General features: G+C 38.3%; 1 protein-coding gene and 1 pseudogene across 2 annotated transcripts in view; both read left to right on the forward strand.

The window, feature by feature from the left end:
• Positions 1 to 18529, forward strand: part of HEATR6 (HEAT repeat containing 6) — a 33056-nt gene that overhangs the window by 2854 nt on the left and 11673 nt on the right. The window contains exons 3-12 of one of the 2 annotated variants that reach the window (XM_058560417.1): positions 1825 to 1965; positions 2446 to 2561; positions 3415 to 3529; positions 4982 to 5083; positions 6020 to 6157; positions 8114 to 8415; positions 9215 to 9392; positions 14974 to 15180; positions 15596 to 15695; positions 17783 to 18138. In XM_058560417.1, the coding sequence (XP_058416400.1) occupies positions 1825 to 1965; positions 2446 to 2561; positions 3415 to 3529; positions 4982 to 5083; positions 6020 to 6157; positions 8114 to 8415; positions 9215 to 9392; positions 14974 to 15180; positions 15596 to 15695; positions 17783 to 18138 (1755 nt within the window). The remainder of the gene's footprint in view (positions 1 to 1824; positions 1966 to 2445; positions 2562 to 3414; positions 3530 to 4981; positions 5084 to 6019; positions 6158 to 8113; positions 8416 to 9214; positions 9393 to 14973; positions 15181 to 15595; positions 15696 to 17782; positions 18139 to 18529) is intronic. The other variant, XM_058560418.1, reaches the window with a different exon arrangement.
• LOC131417256 (polypeptide N-acetylgalactosaminyltransferase 1-like) lies at positions 9880 to 12826 on the forward strand (annotated as a pseudogene).

Below are 18529 nucleotides of genomic sequence, written 5' to 3' on the forward strand. Positions count from 1 at the left end.
TTTCCCCTTTCCCAAAGCTACCATTTTTGAGGTCTACTTTTGGTCTTCATAAAAGATAAGAAGTAGCTTGGGGGCAAGGGGACACTAGGTAAAATGACCCCTGTTACTTATATCAAGGTCTGTACTGTAGCTTCCCTTTCTCCAGAACCTTTTCCAACTTGCTAAATGAATCTAGTTTGTTTTTAGGAACAGTTCAAAAATTGAGGCTGTTACCATAAGATAACCACATGAGTATGTGAATGTAGTTAGCACAAAACTTGTCAGTTAGCATTATGTAATCTAGGATCCTTTTGGCTACAAGAAACAGAAAAGCCAACCCAGAATAGCTAAACAGTTTTTTAAAAAAATTATCTCACATCACAAGCCCCAAGGGAGGCAGCTCCAAGGGCACTTAAAAATAAGAGTCTTACTGGCATCTTTCCGTTCTGCCATCCTCAGCATGTGGGTTCTCCTCAGCTAGCATCTCTCACAGTCATAGATGGCTGCCTAAAGTCCAGGCAGCCCATGCAAAATAAATAACACCTAGCAAAAGCAAAAGAACTGTTTGTTTTGTGTCTTTTTTCTTTAAGAATGAGGAAACTAGTCCCACAAACTCTCCAGCAGACCTCCCCTGATATCTGGCTGGGGAGACCTAGGTCTCATGAGAACCCCTTAGACCAGTCTGATCAGGAGAATAGTCTTACCATGAGTGACTTAAACCAGGGGTTTCAGCTTTGACTGTACATTAGAATCTCCTGAAGGACTTAAGCTCCCTAAATGATAACAAAGTGCAACTCAACCCTTACATCATCGTTTCTCAACCTCGGCGCTATTGGTATTTTGGATTGGATAATTCTTTGTTGTGGGGGGCTGTGCTGTGCATTGTAGGATGTTTAGCAGCATTCTTGGCCTCTACCCACTGGATGCCAGTAGCATCCCTCCAGTTGTGACAATCAAAAATGTCTACAGACATTGCCAGATGTTCCCTGGGAGACAAGATTGCCGCTGGTAGAGAACCGCTGTCTTAGACTAATTAGGATTTACCTTCAGGTCTCATGTGGGAGGGGTAGGCACCCAAATAAAATCAGTACTCTGCCAGCAAAGAAAGAGAAGATGAATGCTGGTAGGTAATCAACAGTGTGTGCTACATGTGACTTCCTAAATGAAATAAGGCTATTTTCAAGTTTAGAATTTTTCAAACTGATGTGGTAGCTTTTGAATGTTTACTATTCTCAGGCATATCACCTTTGTAACACTGGCAATTGGAAGAGTTCCTGATCACCTATGGCACCTACAGCCCTTAAACAACTTTCTAGCATTTGATGGCAGTTTATCTCAGTTGTCCATGAATTGATACTTGGATTAGCCTACTTTGTCCCAACAAGATTATAAACTCCTTGAGGACAGGGATAGCCATCTCTTCCTGTTGTATTGCCCACATCATGGTAGAGACATGGTAACTATTTAGCAGATATATTTAGTCACAGTGTATTTGTTGAGCGTTTACTAAGTATAAGGCAGTTTAGTTGAATTAAGAAATTTCAGTGGATTGAGTCTTACATATCTGTGTATTTACAGCTGCCAATGTCTGATTGTTTCAAGGAAAAGTTAGAAGGACTTTGCCAGGTTCTCCTCTACTGGAGGGAGTAAAGGGGAAGGCAAGGAGAAGGCCCTGTCTTGATCAAACTTTCAGGGCCTTTAGAGCTGATCTTTTTGACACAAAAATGAGGGACACAGACACTCTCTCTCTTTTACACAGCTTGATTCAGGTAAGCATGCATGTGTGAAAAGGATAAAAATATTTTTTTAGAAGTTAGATATATTTATTTTTTCCTTTATCGATAGGTCATTGTTGATGAACAGAACCTGGATTTCCTGTTGGCATATACTATTTCTGCTCTTCAGCAGTGCAGTTCCTGGACACACGTGGAAATTCTTCAAGCCCTGGCGGCTCTGGTTTACTGCAATGGCTCAAAATGTCAAAAGGTAGTTTAAAAGGTGTTCTGTGTTTCGTTTGAACAGTTAGGAGCACAGGCTCTGAACCAACAGGCCTGTGTTCAGGTTTTTATCTTGCCATTAATTAGATATGTAACCTTGAGCAACCCTTACTGAACCACTCTGAGCCTCATTTCCTCCTGTGTAAAATAGTTCCTCCGAGGACAAAGTGAGACAATACTTGTAAAGTGCTCAGCACTCAGTAAATACTAACCATTATTATTATTATCATTAGCCTTCAGCTATGCAGCCAAGCTCTTTAGAGCTTCAGCAACTACTTAGGCTGGGAGTGATGATCCCTACTGATGTTTTTTTGGCATATCTTTCCATGCCCATCTGAAAGATTTACCTAGCAGCTAGTCTATTGGTACTTAACTGCCCTTTAGTTAAAAAAAAACGAAATCTGTCTAAAGAGTATTGTTTTCCTAGAAGCTTTTCTTCAACCAACATTGGCTATTATTTTTTTTTTAGTACCTCCCAGACTTGCTAGGCAAGAGCGGAGTCTTGATGAAGTTCAGTAACTCGACTCAGCCCGACCCTGAGGTTAGGAGAGCTGCAGTGCATTGTATGGCAAATTTATGTCTCAGGTATGTGGATCCCATCAGCTTTCCCAGTTGTAATAAAATAGGGCCTCTCATGGGCTCTTTGTAGGTGGTTCAATCTGTCTGATGCCAGAGCCAACTTAGAAAAATAACCTACTTTGCATTTCCTGTGTTCTTTGCTAATAAGATCATCTTATATTGTTTATTTTAAATTTTAATATTGCTTGTAAAGAAAGCTTATAAAAGAGGCGAAGGAAGAATAGACTAGGACCTTATCCCTAAAATATGGTAAAAGTGATAAATTTTTCAATGTGTCAAAGTTTTGTTTTCTATTGATGTAAATTCTAACCATAGTAAGTCTTTTAGAAGGATATATTCATATGAATTTAAGCTTTGGTGAGATTTATCTGTCAAGGCCAATCTTTTCTAAGAAAATAGAGCCAATCCCAGCTGCCCAGTTCTAGATTCATGCAGTAGCAAATGAGCAGCACAGACTTGAACTGATGTATGACGTCTTGTCTCGACATTGTACTATTGTCCAGTGGCTAGGAGGGTGGGTTCAGCTGTGTGATTCTAGCTTGACTGGCTGGACCTGTCTGCATTATTTCCCTCTAAGAACTAAAAAGCAGAATTTCTCTTTCCCCGTATTTCTTCCACTCCAAACTTCCATAACTTTTCCTTATGGAAACCCTTCTTCCTTCTTCCTCTTCTAGTCTTGTGCCTGTCCCACAGCAGCAATTAATTAACCAAAGTACATAATCTCCCATTGTACAGTTTCATTCAAGGGTATATTCCAACTCCATTAGTCTGTATTACTGCTATTTTTAATTCATATTTTTTTGCAGGCCCCATTTCAAAGGAGATTGAGTTTGAGTTGCTTTTTCTGTATGTGTTTTAGTGTGCCAGGACAGCCATACTTGGAGGAGTCCTACCAAAATATCTGCTTCCAAGCTTTCTTGACCACCTTACAGTCTCCAAAATCATCTGATATGGATGATATCACATTTTGCATGGTAGGTGGGACTACCACTAACCTTGTGAATGTTACAGATGTGTCTAGAAGCAGCAGTAGAACAGAGGCTGTTACTAAAGACTGTAATTTGGTTGCTGTACTAGTTTTGTCCAGAGATAGAGGTATAAGTGGAATGTTTATAACGTAAAAAGACTGAAATCATATCTTTCAAATTTAAATTACAAGAAACTGTTTTTCTTTGTTTGTTTTGTTTTGCTGTTGTTTTTGTTTTGCAATTTGAGGTTGTTAAAGAAAAGTGTATATTTTTTCCCTCCTGACTATAAAAACAATACAATTACAGACTAGTGACTTTCTTTTAGGTGGAAGAGAAAGGAGTGGATTTCAACAATATCTGCAATATTTTATTTCTTTTTTAAAAAATCTGATGCAAATATGACAATTTGTTAACATGTTTTAAATTCAGAGTGACACATTTCAAAAATTACATCTCTAAGATGGTAACGGTTATAGGAACTTTCAGATATGACCACTGGGAACAATTTGTTCTACGTGCCCCCAGATTTTTTTTTCTATATATAAATGAACATATTTATAATTTTTAAATAGGATCATATTAAATATGCTGTTTTGCAATTTTCTATCCTTTTTACAATTAATATCTTTTAAAATTAATATTTTTAGTACCTATTGATACTGTACCAGTACCTCATGCTTTCTAACTGCTGGAGCTGGAAGACCTTGGGCAAGTTACTTAACTTCTTGAGCCTCCAAGTTCCTCATCTCTGAAATGGGACAAATGGTATAACTACCTTGTAGGGGGCTCAAGAGGAGTATCTCAAATAAAGCATTTAAAGTGCTTGGCAAAGTGCTTGCTATTATTATTGTTGAGTCTCACATGTAGCAGAGATTAGCTTCTTATATAATCATTGTCATAATTGATGGAAATTGAAGTTTTTTCAATGTTTCCACAATTTCAAACAAGGCTACAGTTCACATCCTCTCTATATGGGGAGTGTTTCTTAAGGAAAGAATCCTAGAAATGAGATGACTGAGTCAAAAAATCAATCTTGATCAGAATTGCCTTTCAGAAACCTGCTCCCACATACATTCCTTTGCCTTAAGAGCTGCCGAGGTTGCCACATTGCAGAGATTCCCCGCTTCAGATCTCTGCTGCCGCTTTTTCATTTGTATCACATTTTTCCCACTAGGTGTCTCTCCTTTTTTTCTTGCTCACCATTTCTACGTGCTGGTTTATAAACGCGTACAATAAGACCACTCTTATTCAATGAGAGCACTCTTTTCTTCTATAAAATAATTAGTTGTTCATCAGATCTCTTCTCTGGATCTTCATCTCTGCTTTTTGTTTTTCCCTGTCTAAAGGTTTTTTCATCATCTAAAGACTTTCTCCCCTGTCCTAAGTGGTGCTAGAAAGTTGATCCCTGGACAACCAAATTTCATTTACCTTTTAACTTGGTCTCCTCTTTTCCCCTAGTTATTACAAAATGCGTTAAAAGGTACACAGTCTCTTCTGAATGGTGGGAAGATGAAACTGACACAGACCGATGAACTTGGAGCTCTCCTAGCTGTGCTCAAGGTCAGGCGCTGCATGTTTCGCCCGAAGACCTCAGTATAGCTAGTGTCTTCCCTGTTTGAAACGCCAGGCATAAGGACCGCTTTATGTCATCACTCCAAGGCTAGCTTTAAGGTATTATATTTTAAGAGAGAAGAATAAAAGGTTCATATTCAAGCATTCTTAAAATTAAGAACTGAAAACAATAAATCTTGATTTAGTAAATGTATCAAAATTCTGAAATTTTATCTAGGAAGTGACTAAGTGATGAGGTATGATCTGTAGATTATCTGATTTTACATTATCTTGAACCTGTTTGTACTTGAAGGAAGAACCAGGGCTTCTCCTTGGCTCTCTCCCCCGTGTAGTAGGCTGGCCAATCAAGACGTGTGTCAGTAAGCTGCCATCCTTAGGTTTCTGAGCCTGCCAGTCAGTGGGAAGGTTAGGTCAGCCTCTCTGGGAACCCAGCTGTCTTCAGTTCAGCCAGGAAATGGTAAGAAGCTTGTGCTGGTCAAAGCTGTGTATAATAACCTAGCTTTATCATGACTAAAATTTTAATGCTTTCCCTATGCCATCGCTCCTGCTCCCAAATAGATAGACAGATAGCTAGATGTGGATATAGATAAGCTAAATAAAAATGATAGGTTTATAAAAAACGGTAGATAAAATAATTGGATAAAAATGATTGGATAAATTTTAAAAATTAATAAGTAAAAATAATAAGTAAACAAACTAAAATCAAACCTAACCTGATCTGGCCAAACCAGATCCAGCTGGAGGCTGGGTGAGATTAAACTCTTCTTTAAGCCCTAAATCTTCAAGCTATCTGTTTTCTGTCCCGTTTTTATTTTCTTAATAATCTTCTAAACATTAATCTATTTGTGTGATCCAGAACATGATGAATAATTGTTTTTTGGTTTATATTTTGTGTGTCTGCGTCTCCTTAATCACCATCAATAGAAATCCATGTTTCATGGACTGCCTGGACTAAACATAGAGATGCCCACGGTGTTATACCCCACTCCACTTCCTCAGTATGATGGGCGACCACCTGTCAAACCACCGCAATCAGAATCCAGCGCTTCTCGACCAACTCTGGTACATTTATATTTCTTTAGATTTTAAGTTGTAGACTGTTTTTAATTGCTTGCTATTTGTGTTTTCTATGATTTGCGTCACTACTGTGCCAAAGACTCACCTTGGATTTGATTCACTTTAGAGGTTTTAGCATAGTAAATTTAAAATCACCACATTGCTGAAAATGCCAGTTAGAGCATCTTATACTTCTAAAAGGTCTAGGCAGTGTAACAGCTATAAAAGTAGGCATTCACTTTACACCCAAAGCCAAGCATCCTCATCTCTCATATGCTCAAGACCACAGGTCAACAAACTTTTTTTTGAAAGGCTAGCTGATAAATATTTTAGGTCTCTGTTGTAACTGCCAACTCTGTCAAAAAGCAGCCATAGACCCTATGTTAATGAATGGATGTGGGCTGTGTTCCAGGAAAACTTTATTTACAGATACAGGCTGGACGCTGGACTGAATTTGGCCTTCAGACTGCAATTTGCCAACCCCTCTCTAGATCCTTAGGAACCCACCTACCAGTCAGCCCACTGTCTTCGCACGCCTTACATTCCCACATTTCCCAGCCGTTCCAGATAGCTACCATCTCCTTCATGTTTCTGTTGGAGAACCTAGAATATACAGATATATGGCCAAAGATATTACATCTAGAAATATAATACCTGATAAAATGCTCCTGATTAGGAATTCTTTCTCTCGTTTACTTATTCAGCGTTTACCAAACATCCGCTGTATCTCAGACATTGTGCTGAGCCTAAGGATATAGACTTAACTGTTTTTAGCAGTTTGGGGGAGAAGGTGAAGATGGATAAATAAACTACAATGCAATATTATGGGTTCTTTCATCAAAATATTTACAGGGCACTCTGGGGACACATTCAGGGCATCCAATCCAAATAGAGGAGTAAGGAGGCTTTTTAAAAGGCGTGGTGGCTAAACTGAGACTCGAGAATGAGTAGTAGTACAGAGAAGGAATGACTGTGTTGTATTCCGAGGGAGCAGCAGGTGCATCAACACAGAATGAGAGTGCGTGTAGCCCATTGTTACCCAGCAGGGCTAGAGTGTCAGGTGTGCTGAGGGGAAGGGTGGGGCAAATATGTAGCAGAGGCCAAATCATAAGGGTCTTATAGAGAATGCAAAGGAGTTTGGGTTTTTGTCATACAGGTGGTGGAGATTCGTTGAAGAATTTTATATAGGAGAGTGGTGTGATCAGCTTTGCATTTTAGAAAAATCACTGTGGTAGCAAGTAAAAAGGTATGAGTCTGGAGCCACATTAATTATCTAAAGTAGAAGTGATGAGGACCTTCCTTCCCCAAAGTCAGAGACTTTGAGAGTGCAGAGAAGGGCACAGATTCCAAAGATATTTGGATGTCAGAAAGAAGGAAGCAGGAGAAAAGAAAGAAACTGGCTTTTACTTTATATGTACATCTACAAAGCCCCAGTGCCCTAAAACATGCATGTATGTAATGGATTAAAGTTTCTCCTGGGCATGTAGAGTGGTACTATGTACCTTATTTGAGAGAACTGAGAAAATAGTCACTCAAGTCATTTTCTGTAGACCTTAATTCTCTTGCGGAGCTCCAGTTGAGAAGGCTGAATGCTTCCACAACAACCGCAAGGTAGGTGGGATTAACCTTATACTTACAGATGAGGAAGGTCAGGCTCAGAGAGGCTAAATGATTTTCCCAAGTGACAGAGGTAGAATTTAAACCAGTCCACAAGCTTTGTTCTGTCTCATATATTTCATACCTCACTTCATATAGTCCTATAGGTTATGCGTAAGCACTTAGCACAGTACCTGACGCATAGGGTAGTGAGTGCCACTTTTTTCTCTTCTCTTTTCTTCTCTCTTCAGACTACATGTTGGGGACATATTTAGTAGTTGTCAAATGAGAAAGTACCAATGATTCAGTTAAAAAATATTTTGAAATAGCTATCATACATATGTTTTCATTTGCTCCTAACATCAGAATAAAAAGAAAAAATCAAAAGTAAAACCAAAGAAAACCCAGCAAGGAGAAGAGGAGGAAGAGGAAGAATCCAGTGGGGAAAGAGAAGCAGCCCCAGTCACTGGCCCGGGCAGAGTGAACCTGCGTGAAGGGAACACTCGGCGTCCCCACTCCCCGGGTGTCCAGAGTTTGCCGTTAGACGGAAGTGGAGCTGCAGGAAAGGACCGAGTCTCCTCACCCTTCAGTTCTTTCGGTTGGAAAAGGGTCAGCAGTAGTGAGTCAGACTATTCTGATGCTGAAGGAGGCATGCAGAGTAAAATGAGGTAGTAGTATTTTGTTATATTTTTATGCCTTATATTCTAAGTTGCATGTAAGTTTGTAACTTTGCTTAAAAACCCTTCTGCTGCATCTGATTTAACTTTGAAGATTCTCATTTATGTGGAACTTTGCAATACTCTGCATTTTGCCTTGTTCTCTTAATCTATCTTTGTGGATGTGGTTCTTGTGCCTGGAACATTCTTTCTTTTACTTTTTTTGCCTTGTTAACCATACTCATCTTCAGTATGAGCTCAGCAGTCATATCCTCTGAGAAGCCTTGTCTGACTGCCCCATTCTGGCTTAGGTACCCCTCCTATGTGACCCTTTGACCTATGTCTGCCTTAGTGTTGATCATAATGTGCTATAGTTATCTCTTTAACTGGCCATCTCTGCCATTAAGAGGCTTGTCAAGGGCAGGGCATTAGTTTATGTCTGCTGACCTCAGCACAATGCCTGCCACATGCGTGAGGATACTCAGTACCTATTTGTTGGATGAATGGATACTCTGCAGTGTCTAATATTTAACACTACTTTCCTAACATGAAAATGTTGCCCTCTTATTCTCTATCTAGTTGTGTTTTTTTAATTGTCACTTTACTCATTCTATAAACAAGTTGCTTTCACATGTTTTTATTGTATTTTGAAAAATAATTTTTTTAATATCATGTTGGCATCTTTAGGACTTATTGAGAATGTTGACTTTCTCAATGTATCCTTTGAGTTGGCTGGAATAAATAGTATTTCATGCTTATATTTTTAAAAACTATTAAAAGACTTTTTTCTTCCTTCTCTTGGCTATTAAAGGTCTTACCAAGCTAAAGTTCGCCAGGGAGCATTAGCTTGTTTTCTTTCTACTATAAAATCAATAGAAAAAAAAGTGCTTTACGGCTACTGGTCAGCCTTTGTTCCTGATACACCTGAGCTCGGAAGCCCACAGTCTGTGTCCTTAATGACTCTTACGTTAAAAGATCCTTCTCCAAAGGTAAGAGCATTTAAATTCTGTGTTATACTAAGAAGAAAAACTTGACAAGCCTATGTTGTTTTCTCTGCCCTATTGGATCTTATCTGAACACAGCTCTTATTAATACCGACTGGAGTCCTGACTTGACAACCACTAGATGGGCGGGAGGGTAGGAAATGGGCTTATGTGAATAACAGGTTGCAAGATCCCATTGAGGTCACTTCTTGCCCTGGGGCTTGCTTGAAGCCTGAGCACACTGAGTTATTGCCTCGGTGTCCCCTTTGAGCTGCACCGAAACAGCTGTGTTTCTCTCTCTTTTATGAAAATGTTGATTGCCATGGTATTTATAGTAGGAAAAAATTTAAAAATGGCTTGAATACTCAGTGGGATATCATGGTACATAATGGTTATGCAGAATGTGGAAGGCTTGGAAAAATGCATATGATTTATGAAAGTATAGGATATAGAATTATATGATCCCAACAATTTTTTTCTTTCAACTTTTCCATATTTTTCAAATCACGTGTAATAAACATTTACACAGTTTAATGAGAATAACTTATTTTTTAAAAAGAAGAAAAAATAATTTGGCGGTCATGGATAGCTACAGCAAGGTAGCTATGGCTGATCAAAGATTTGTCTCTTGTTGCATATGTTAACTCCTCTCCAGAAGTTAGCCTCTTACCCAGGTAAGGAAAATATCTGCTATGTAGATTCTCCTCACATTAATGAACATTAAAAAGTCATGTTGAGTGGTATCTGGGCATCCTCAGGTAACTAACTACCCTCTCAAAGTGAATAGTGTTAATTAGGCCAACAGTATTGTTCCTTTTCTATTTTTAAGATTTTCCCTTAAAAGTAAGGAGGAGGGCTAGCAATCCACAATACACTGGAACTCCCTATGATCATCTTCTTGAATAGCTAATTACTATATGAGAAAACTTCTAAATGACCCTTCAGAAGCTTTACAGGGTGAAGAAAAATAAACAGTTATACACAAAAAAAAATGCCTTGCAGGGTATTTTAAATATCCAGTATCCTGAGAAGTTAAACCAGTAGAAATTTTTCAGATTGACTGAATCAATAACAAATGAGAATCTGGGAGAAAAATGGAAAATGAATGGTGGCAAATAAATCTGTAATGAAACCATTCTAGTTATAAAGGTTAAAAAAATATAGACAGACACACACACACACCCTCCAGCTGAGAGGAGCTGCCATAAGTAGCTAAGGAGATGGTGCTATGGAGCAAGTAGCTGGCCAGGTAAACCACCCAGACAGCAGCCGCCCAGCTAAGGGGATGTGGGACATGTGAGTTTGGGATATGAATACAGAGAGGTTATGAGGTCATATCTGATGAAAGTAGATTGAAATAATTTTATGATGTCAATATCTTTATATTTTTTAAATGTTTACATTTGCCTTAGAGTGTCATGAGAAATTTTACATATTGCAAAGTGGTCGTCCTTGATTTGAGTAACCTTTTAGATATGTTCTTGCTATTTAACTTAAGTGAATGCAAGAAATGTGATGAGTAAAAAAAATACAAAACTTCCTGTGGTCCAGTACAAAAGCCACATGGAGGTCCTGGAGAAATGGAAAACCAATCGTCATTCTTAAAGAGGATTTAAAAAAGATCAAAATAATTATTAAAATTTGTCAGTTCAATTTAATGGCAACTAAAATGATTATACTCAATAGATTTTTAGGAGATAGTAGATTTAGAAGGGTATAGATAAGTGTGGTGATTATTGTCGACAACGAGGCCTGGAGCACACCTCTGCAGACTGTCCGAAGTGAAATTAATTGTTCACCAAGACACATACTAGAAGAAAGTGTTTGGGTAGATGATGTCAGTGAGAGAGGCTTTTTATAAAGACTTCTAGAAAGTTATGTGAAAAAATTAAAAGTACAAGTTTATATAAATGGAATGGAACAGGATTCTGGAATGATCAGAGCTATATTAAAAGGCACAGCCATGTGTAAAGGCTGAGCAGTCATCTCCTCAGGTGCTCCTTGTGCGTGTAGAGTTAGATGACTGAAGTTTCTCTTAGGATGAAACATGACAACAATAGTGCGTCTTGTCATTGAAGTGCACAATGACCATAGTTTTGAGTTCATGGCAGCTCTGATATGACCTATGGTAGATTCACCTGGAAGCACAATATTCACTGATATACTGAGAAATTTTCCACAGACAAATGGACAGAAGGAAAGATGATTGGACTTTTCCATTCAGAACACCAACAATAGACAGAGATTACTTTCAGGAAATTGAAATATGAAATGTGAGAATGGTTAATTGTGAAGGAGAAAACGTAGAAGTTTCCTTTAGGTTTCGGCAGATGTGGCAGTACTTGGGAAATTGTGACATGTTACGTTGGAAATGTGCTTCAGAAAGCATATCCTATGTGTTTCCAGGGGACATGGAGCAAATTATGAATAACATGACTAATTTAAGAATTTCTTCTATATGATTTCCTCAGGTGTTCCAAAGGTAGATTATGTATATAAATCAACAAGGCTTGACCTAAGGAACAAACTATAGGACAAATTTTCCTCTGGGTACCTTGAGAATTATCCTTGTTTTCAAATTCCATGATGATTATTTATTTCTCTTTTGGCGAGCTGTGAAATGTGGAAACAAATCAAAATCTAGATATAATAGGTAGCATAACTAGGAAAGAAAATAAAGAGTTGGAATTTTTAACTGTCGTGGAATGGTAGGTAATCAGGTTTTCTCTTATATGGCCACCCGAGAACAGATGACCTTTGCTTGGATGTCTCCAAATCTAGAGACCCTGACACAGTGTTCAAATGCCTCCACCCAAAAGGCAACCAACTTGGGGAGTGTGATCAAATGAAATTAACCCTGAACATGTGTGAGGAATAATCAGTACCTGGACAAATTTGGCCAAAGAAGAGAACAGCCAGATGCCCTGCATCGAAACCTCAGTGATACCCACTCCCAGCAGTGACTTCTTCAGCACCCTCCCAGAAATATTCTGAGACCAAACATGCATTAAAAAGGAAAAAATAAGGATTGACTGAGCTACCTCAGCAAACATTTCTACTACATTCTTAAGTAGCAAAAAAGGAAAAGTGCTTTCCTGTTTCATCTTTGAACGGGCCTTCCCATCCAAGGAGGTGAAACTACCCACCGGTGAAACTGAGCACACTGATGTTTTTAAGATTGAAAAGTCTTTCATCTATCGTTGTAAATATTCAGACCATAGAAACTTAATCAACAAAATGAGCTCTCTGGAGAGCTGTACCTCTTATGGTTTGCTTGCACATCAGTAATTTCTGCTCAAAGTGCTGATTAGAACTGGTAAACAGTATATTAAATATTGATATAAGAATAAGCAAAGCAGAACTTGAACCAGATTCAGTGTCATAAGTAGCATTTTTATAATAATAAAGATGTATTAAACAGGGTTTAAAGGAAATCAAATCAAAAGTATGAAAAGTATAATTTGAGATAGTATCATATTTCTATATTGATTTTATACATCAATGGTGAAAAATAACCAATTTCAATGACATTCTTGTTGTTTTCATCTGTGGTAGTCATGGGTGCTTTTCCCCTCTTAGGGTACCAAAGTTAACTGAGCTGAAAATTTTTGAGTATCAGTTCATTTCTTTCCACAACTTGCATTTTTACCTGTTTCATTTGTGAGCTTTTGAAATTGTGATTTTTGATGCCTTCTAAAGAAATGGAGGTTTAGCATAACATCTACCTTTTTCAGTTCAGACCAGCCAGCCATCTAATCAGGGGTTGGCAAACTATGGCCTGTGGGCCAAATCTGGCCCACTACTTGTTTTTGTATGACCCATAAGCTAAGAATAGTTTTTATGCTTTTAAATGGTGTTTTTAAAAATCAAAAGAAGAAGAAGATTTCAATACATGTGAAAATTATATGAAATTCAGATTTCATTGTCTGTAAGTAAAATTTTGTTGGAACACAGTGACATTTATTCCTTTATACAGTGTCTGTGCTACACAGCAGAGCTGAGTGGTTGCGCCAGAGACTCTTTTGCCTACAAAGTCTAAAATATAAAATATGTACTACTGGCCATTTACTGTAAAAGTTTGCCAGCCCCTGATCTAAGTTCTTCTTGGATCAGGTGACTTGTGCACGAGCATGCATACTCTCTCTCTCTCTCTCCCCCCCTCTCTGTCTCTCACGCATACACACAGACACACAATTTCCTAATATATTATCAACTTTCTAATTTAAGTGGTTATGCTTAATTCCAAAGACTCGTACTGCTATACTACAAATTTATTCTCAAAGCAATAACTCTTTAGTTTTCTGTTTACGATTCCACTTTACAAAAGGCATGCAGAAATGATTTATTCCTTGGTTACCTGGAGATAATACAGTTGAAGATTTTCTGGAAAGCCTTTTTCACACCAAACTCAGATGTACCTTATATTGAGTAAATGTTTAGATTAGATCCTAGAATTATAATGTTGATTCCCTGCTTTTTCAAAGTCTGACTGAAAGTGTTTAATTGGCATTTTTGAGTGTGCTGGCCAAAGAGGGTGCAGTATTATTTCATATTACTAGTCCTGCATTTGTCACCCACATTCCATTTTGGTTAAATTGGCTTTCTTTTCTTTTCTTTTTTTTTTGTTTTCTGATTTTTAATACCGCAAAATCATCACAGTATCAATTGAAAGTAATCTTTTAACCTTATAAAGAAAATCTTGATGCAGTGACACTTTTCCTGTCAAGTACAGCAGTCCTTTGAGACAAAGGTGCACGTATTTTCCTTTCCATCCATGAAGTTATTTTTAATGGTATTTCTTTCTTTGATTATTAAAGAATCTCCCTGCAGGCAGTGTTATTTCCGCCACCTAAGAATGTTTGTAAAACGTTGGATCACTAATGGTGCCTGCCAAGTTGAATTTACGTAGAGTTCCTAATATCCTATTTAATTAACATTGAGCACTTGTAGATGCTTCAGGGTGGAATACAGAGCAGAATGTCCTCAGGAACTTTGGTATGGAACAGACTGGATGCGTGTATATGGACTGTTTAGTTGTCTCTTTCAGTTGGCCTTATGCTTGAATAAACTAGGCCTCGAATCTTTGTCATTCTCATGCTCACAATTTCAGGTTTTTGTACTATGGTGTAGCTTAGACTTATTCCTTACTGTAGGAAAACATAACTCTGCAATGTGATTTAAAATTTTTTTTTTTAAAGTGTGGGGTGCAAGTAGCCTAGTTCATGGTTACTTTTAGGACCTGATAAATAATCCCATTGCCTTTATTCTTCTAATTAAAATGATCCTAAGTACTTTGAAAATTAAAAATATATGTAGAAAGGGGCTGGCCCAGTGGCGTAGTGGTTAAATTTGTGCACTCCACTTTGGTGGCCCAGGGTTCATGGGTTCTGATCCTGGGCGCGGACCTACGATTGCTCATCAAGCCATGCTGTGGTGGCATCCCACATACAAAATAGAGGACGATTGGCACAGATGTTAGCTCAGAGCCAATCTTATTCACCAAAAAATATATATATATATATGTGGGAAGAAGGGGATCCAACTCCTGATTTTTAACTAACTGATGCGAATCATCCTGAAATTTCAGACGCGTGCCTGTGCTCTGCAAGTTTTATCGGCCATCTTGGAAGGCTCAAAACAATTTCTTTCTGTTGCTGAAGATACCAGTGACCACAGAAGGGCTTTTACTCCCTTCTCTGTGATGATTGCTTCCAGCATTAGAGAGCTGCACAGATGTCTCTTGTTAGCTTTGGTGGCTGAGTCATCCTCACAGACCCTTACTCAGATAATTAAGGTAAATATGCCAAGTTATCTGTAGGTTCCAGAGGGGGTTTTTCTGTTTCAATTTTGTATAATGTTTTACATTGCCCAAAAGTAACTTAAGAATATAACTAAGTAGTAATTTTGCTTAAAGATGTCGTATTTGGAAGTCTGTACCTACTTGTGTGATCTTACCTACAATCTCTGTATGTCCAAATAAATGATTTATTAAAAATACTCCTTTATCTTGAGTATTAAGTTGTACCAATGAGAATATAAGTGCTATTCCCGCCCCGCCCCACCCCCACCCCCCGCCCAAAAAAGGACAAGAAAGTAAGGGACTGATTTTCAAATAAGTGTAAAGACTTTTTTAATTAAATGCTATAAAATTTTGTCTCTGTGCTATGGCTTAATCAGGCGTATTGATGAGCTGTTCTTGTGTTTCACAGTGCCTTGCGAATTTAGTATCAAATTCACCTTATAACCGTCTGAAACTCAGCCTGCTGACCAAAGTCTGGAACCAGATAAAGCCTTATCTCCGCCACAAAGGTTGGTGGTTGTTTAAAACTGATTGCTTCTTTATATCAAATCTAGATTATTCATTAAAAAAAAATTCAGAGCATTTTTATAGCTCTAAGATTAGCTCTAAGATATCTCTGCTTATTCTCAAGTTTTGGGGGGCATCAACTACTGCTAGAACCCCACTTTTGACTCCTGAAGCCCTACTGGGCACCATCGGAAGAAAGTGAGCTGGAGAGTTAATTGTAAAGTTTAATGCCTCAGTGTTTCAGTGCAGTACCCAGAGTATTCCTTTAGAATTGGGATTGAGCCGAGACCAAGGAGTCCCCCTCTGGTTTATAATAGGTCATATCCGTTAGGCATAAGTAGAGGATGGATGGACAGTCAGATAGACAGACATCGTCCTCTTTTTTGGAAAGAAAAACTGGAATATAAAACCTAACTTCTTTAACATTATGTCCTCTGAAGTTCGGATAAAATTCCAGAACCTCAAATCCCCACTGACTACAGAGTCTTATTTTTTGTTATTTCCTGACTTATTCCCACACATAATGTATATGTGCTATAAACACTTGCTTTTAGAACATTTGTTTTTCTTTTGTTTGCAAGCTTTAGGATCAGACCGCATTCTGACAAGTTGAGTTTTTCAGTCAGAATTCTAGAAGTTGGAGGTCTGGATGTTTTTGTAACATCATGGGAAGGGTACTGAACCCAGAGCCAGTCCAAGGGTCTGCAGCCCACTCTTATTTCTGCCATCTCATAGTCATGCCCTCTCTGAACCCTAATTTCGTCCTAACTGGAAGAATTATACCTACCTCATAAGATTTTAATGAGGCTTAAATGAGATAATGATGTGTAAACTAAGTCCAGTTCATTCCTTTCACCAATGTGTGAAATGGGACCCAGAAAGATAAATCTTGCCTTAAGGTCTCTCGTCATGTTAGTGGCAGAAGTAAGATTAAAACAACCCAAATCTGGCTCAGTCCCCTGCTCATTCCACTGCACCAGCTTTTCTCCATCTGCAAACTGAGGGGAGTGGACATGTCTCAGAGGTCCCTTTCAAGTGTCTGGCTTTGTCCTTCAGCAACTTTTTATTATTAAAATGTTCAAATCCACAGAAAATTTGAAAGAATAGTACAGTGAACAACTGTATATCTCTGCCTAGACTTAACAGTTGTAAACATTTGTCATGTTTGCTTTCTGTCTCTCTTTCTACATATATGTATCTGTGTATGTATGTATGCATATATGTGTGTGTGTATATGTGTATATTTTTGTGTATGTATACATATTTATATAGACTTTTTCCCTTGAACCATTTGAAAGTAAATTACAGACATGATATTTCACCCTAAATACCTCAGCATGCATCTCCTAAGAATAGACAATCTCCTAAAAAACACAATACTATTCTTGCACCTAAAAAAATTACATTGATTCCATAATATTGTCTAATATCTAGTCCATCTTCAAATTTCCCCATATGTCCCGAAAAGTCTTTTATAGGTTTTTTAAAAAATCCTGTGGGGCTGGCCCAGTAGCGCAGCAGTTAAGTGCGCGCGCTCCACTTCATTGCCCCAAGTTTCACAGGTTCAGATCCCGGACACGCACCGACACACCGCTTGTCAAACCGTGCTGTGGCAGTGTCCCATATAAAGTGGAGGAAGATGGGCACGGATGTTAGCTCAGGGCTGATCTCCTCACAAAAAATAAATAAAATAAAATAAATAAATAAATAAATAATAAAATAAAAAAACCTGGGTTCATTCAAGGTTCATGCATTGCATTTAGTTATTATGTCTCTTTAGTCTTTTTTAATCTAGAGTAGTCTCCCCACCCCTTTTTTTTCCTTTCACCATACTGATTTTTGAAAGAGTCTAACCCGGTAGTCTTATAGAATGTCTCACATTCTCAATATGTCAGATTGTTTCTTTATCGTGTTGTTTAACTTGTATTTGTGTCCCATGTATTTCCTATAAACTGGAAGTTAGGTCTGGAGGTTTAATTAGATTCAGGTTAAATAAGGATGCCATAATTCTTAATTGCCTGCAGGAATAATGATGTTCCTTACGATAGCTGTTCCCATGGTGATAGATTCTTATTGTTTCCTTTGACAGACGTTAATGTTCGAGTGTCAAGTCTCACTCTCTTGGGAGCCATAGTGTCCACTCATGCACCTTTACCTGAAGTCCAGCTACTTTTACAACAGCCCTGTTCTTCTGGACTCAGCAATAGCAATTCAGCGACTCCTCATCTCAGCCCTCCTGATTGGTGGAAGAAAGGCACCTCAGGACCCTTTCTGGAAGAAGCATCAGTTAGCTCCCCTAAGGGGTCTTCAGAGCCCTGCTGGCTCATTCGACTTTGCATTTCCATTGTTGTACTGCCCAAGGAGGATTCCTGTTCAGGTAGCGATGCTGCCTCTGCGGCAGGAAGCACCTATGAACCATCCCCCATGCGACTGGAGGCCTTACAGGTAGGAGATTTCATTTCCTCATTTCTGAAATGGCAGTAATCATTCTTCCTTCATAGGGTGATTGTGAGGAGTGAGGCTATGACAATAATGTAAAACCGAGCCACGTGTCAGCGGTGTTAGTGGGAGCTGTATTTTAAGGTTTGAGTGCTTTGTTTGCTGCTGTTTTGTTTCAGTGAGGGGGGAGCTTGGTTGTAAAATGTCAGGTTCATTCCTTTATTAGATGACAGGTGTGTATACTAGATTACATAATAATTCTGAAAGAATTGTACAGTTAATCTTTGATTTCTGCAACTTAAAGTTAAATAAAGTTTAATTCTCTGTAAACTTCTCTTTGGTTACAGACAAAATAATTGCTCCTTCAAAGGACGCAAACAACCCTAGATGAACATAT

The sequence above is a fragment of the Diceros bicornis genome, chromosome 18 (genome assembly GCF_020826845.1).
Source record: "Diceros bicornis minor isolate mBicDic1 chromosome 18, mDicBic1.mat.cur, whole genome shotgun sequence".
In the NCBI taxonomy this organism is placed as follows: domain Eukaryota; kingdom Metazoa; phylum Chordata; class Mammalia; order Perissodactyla; family Rhinocerotidae; genus Diceros; species Diceros bicornis.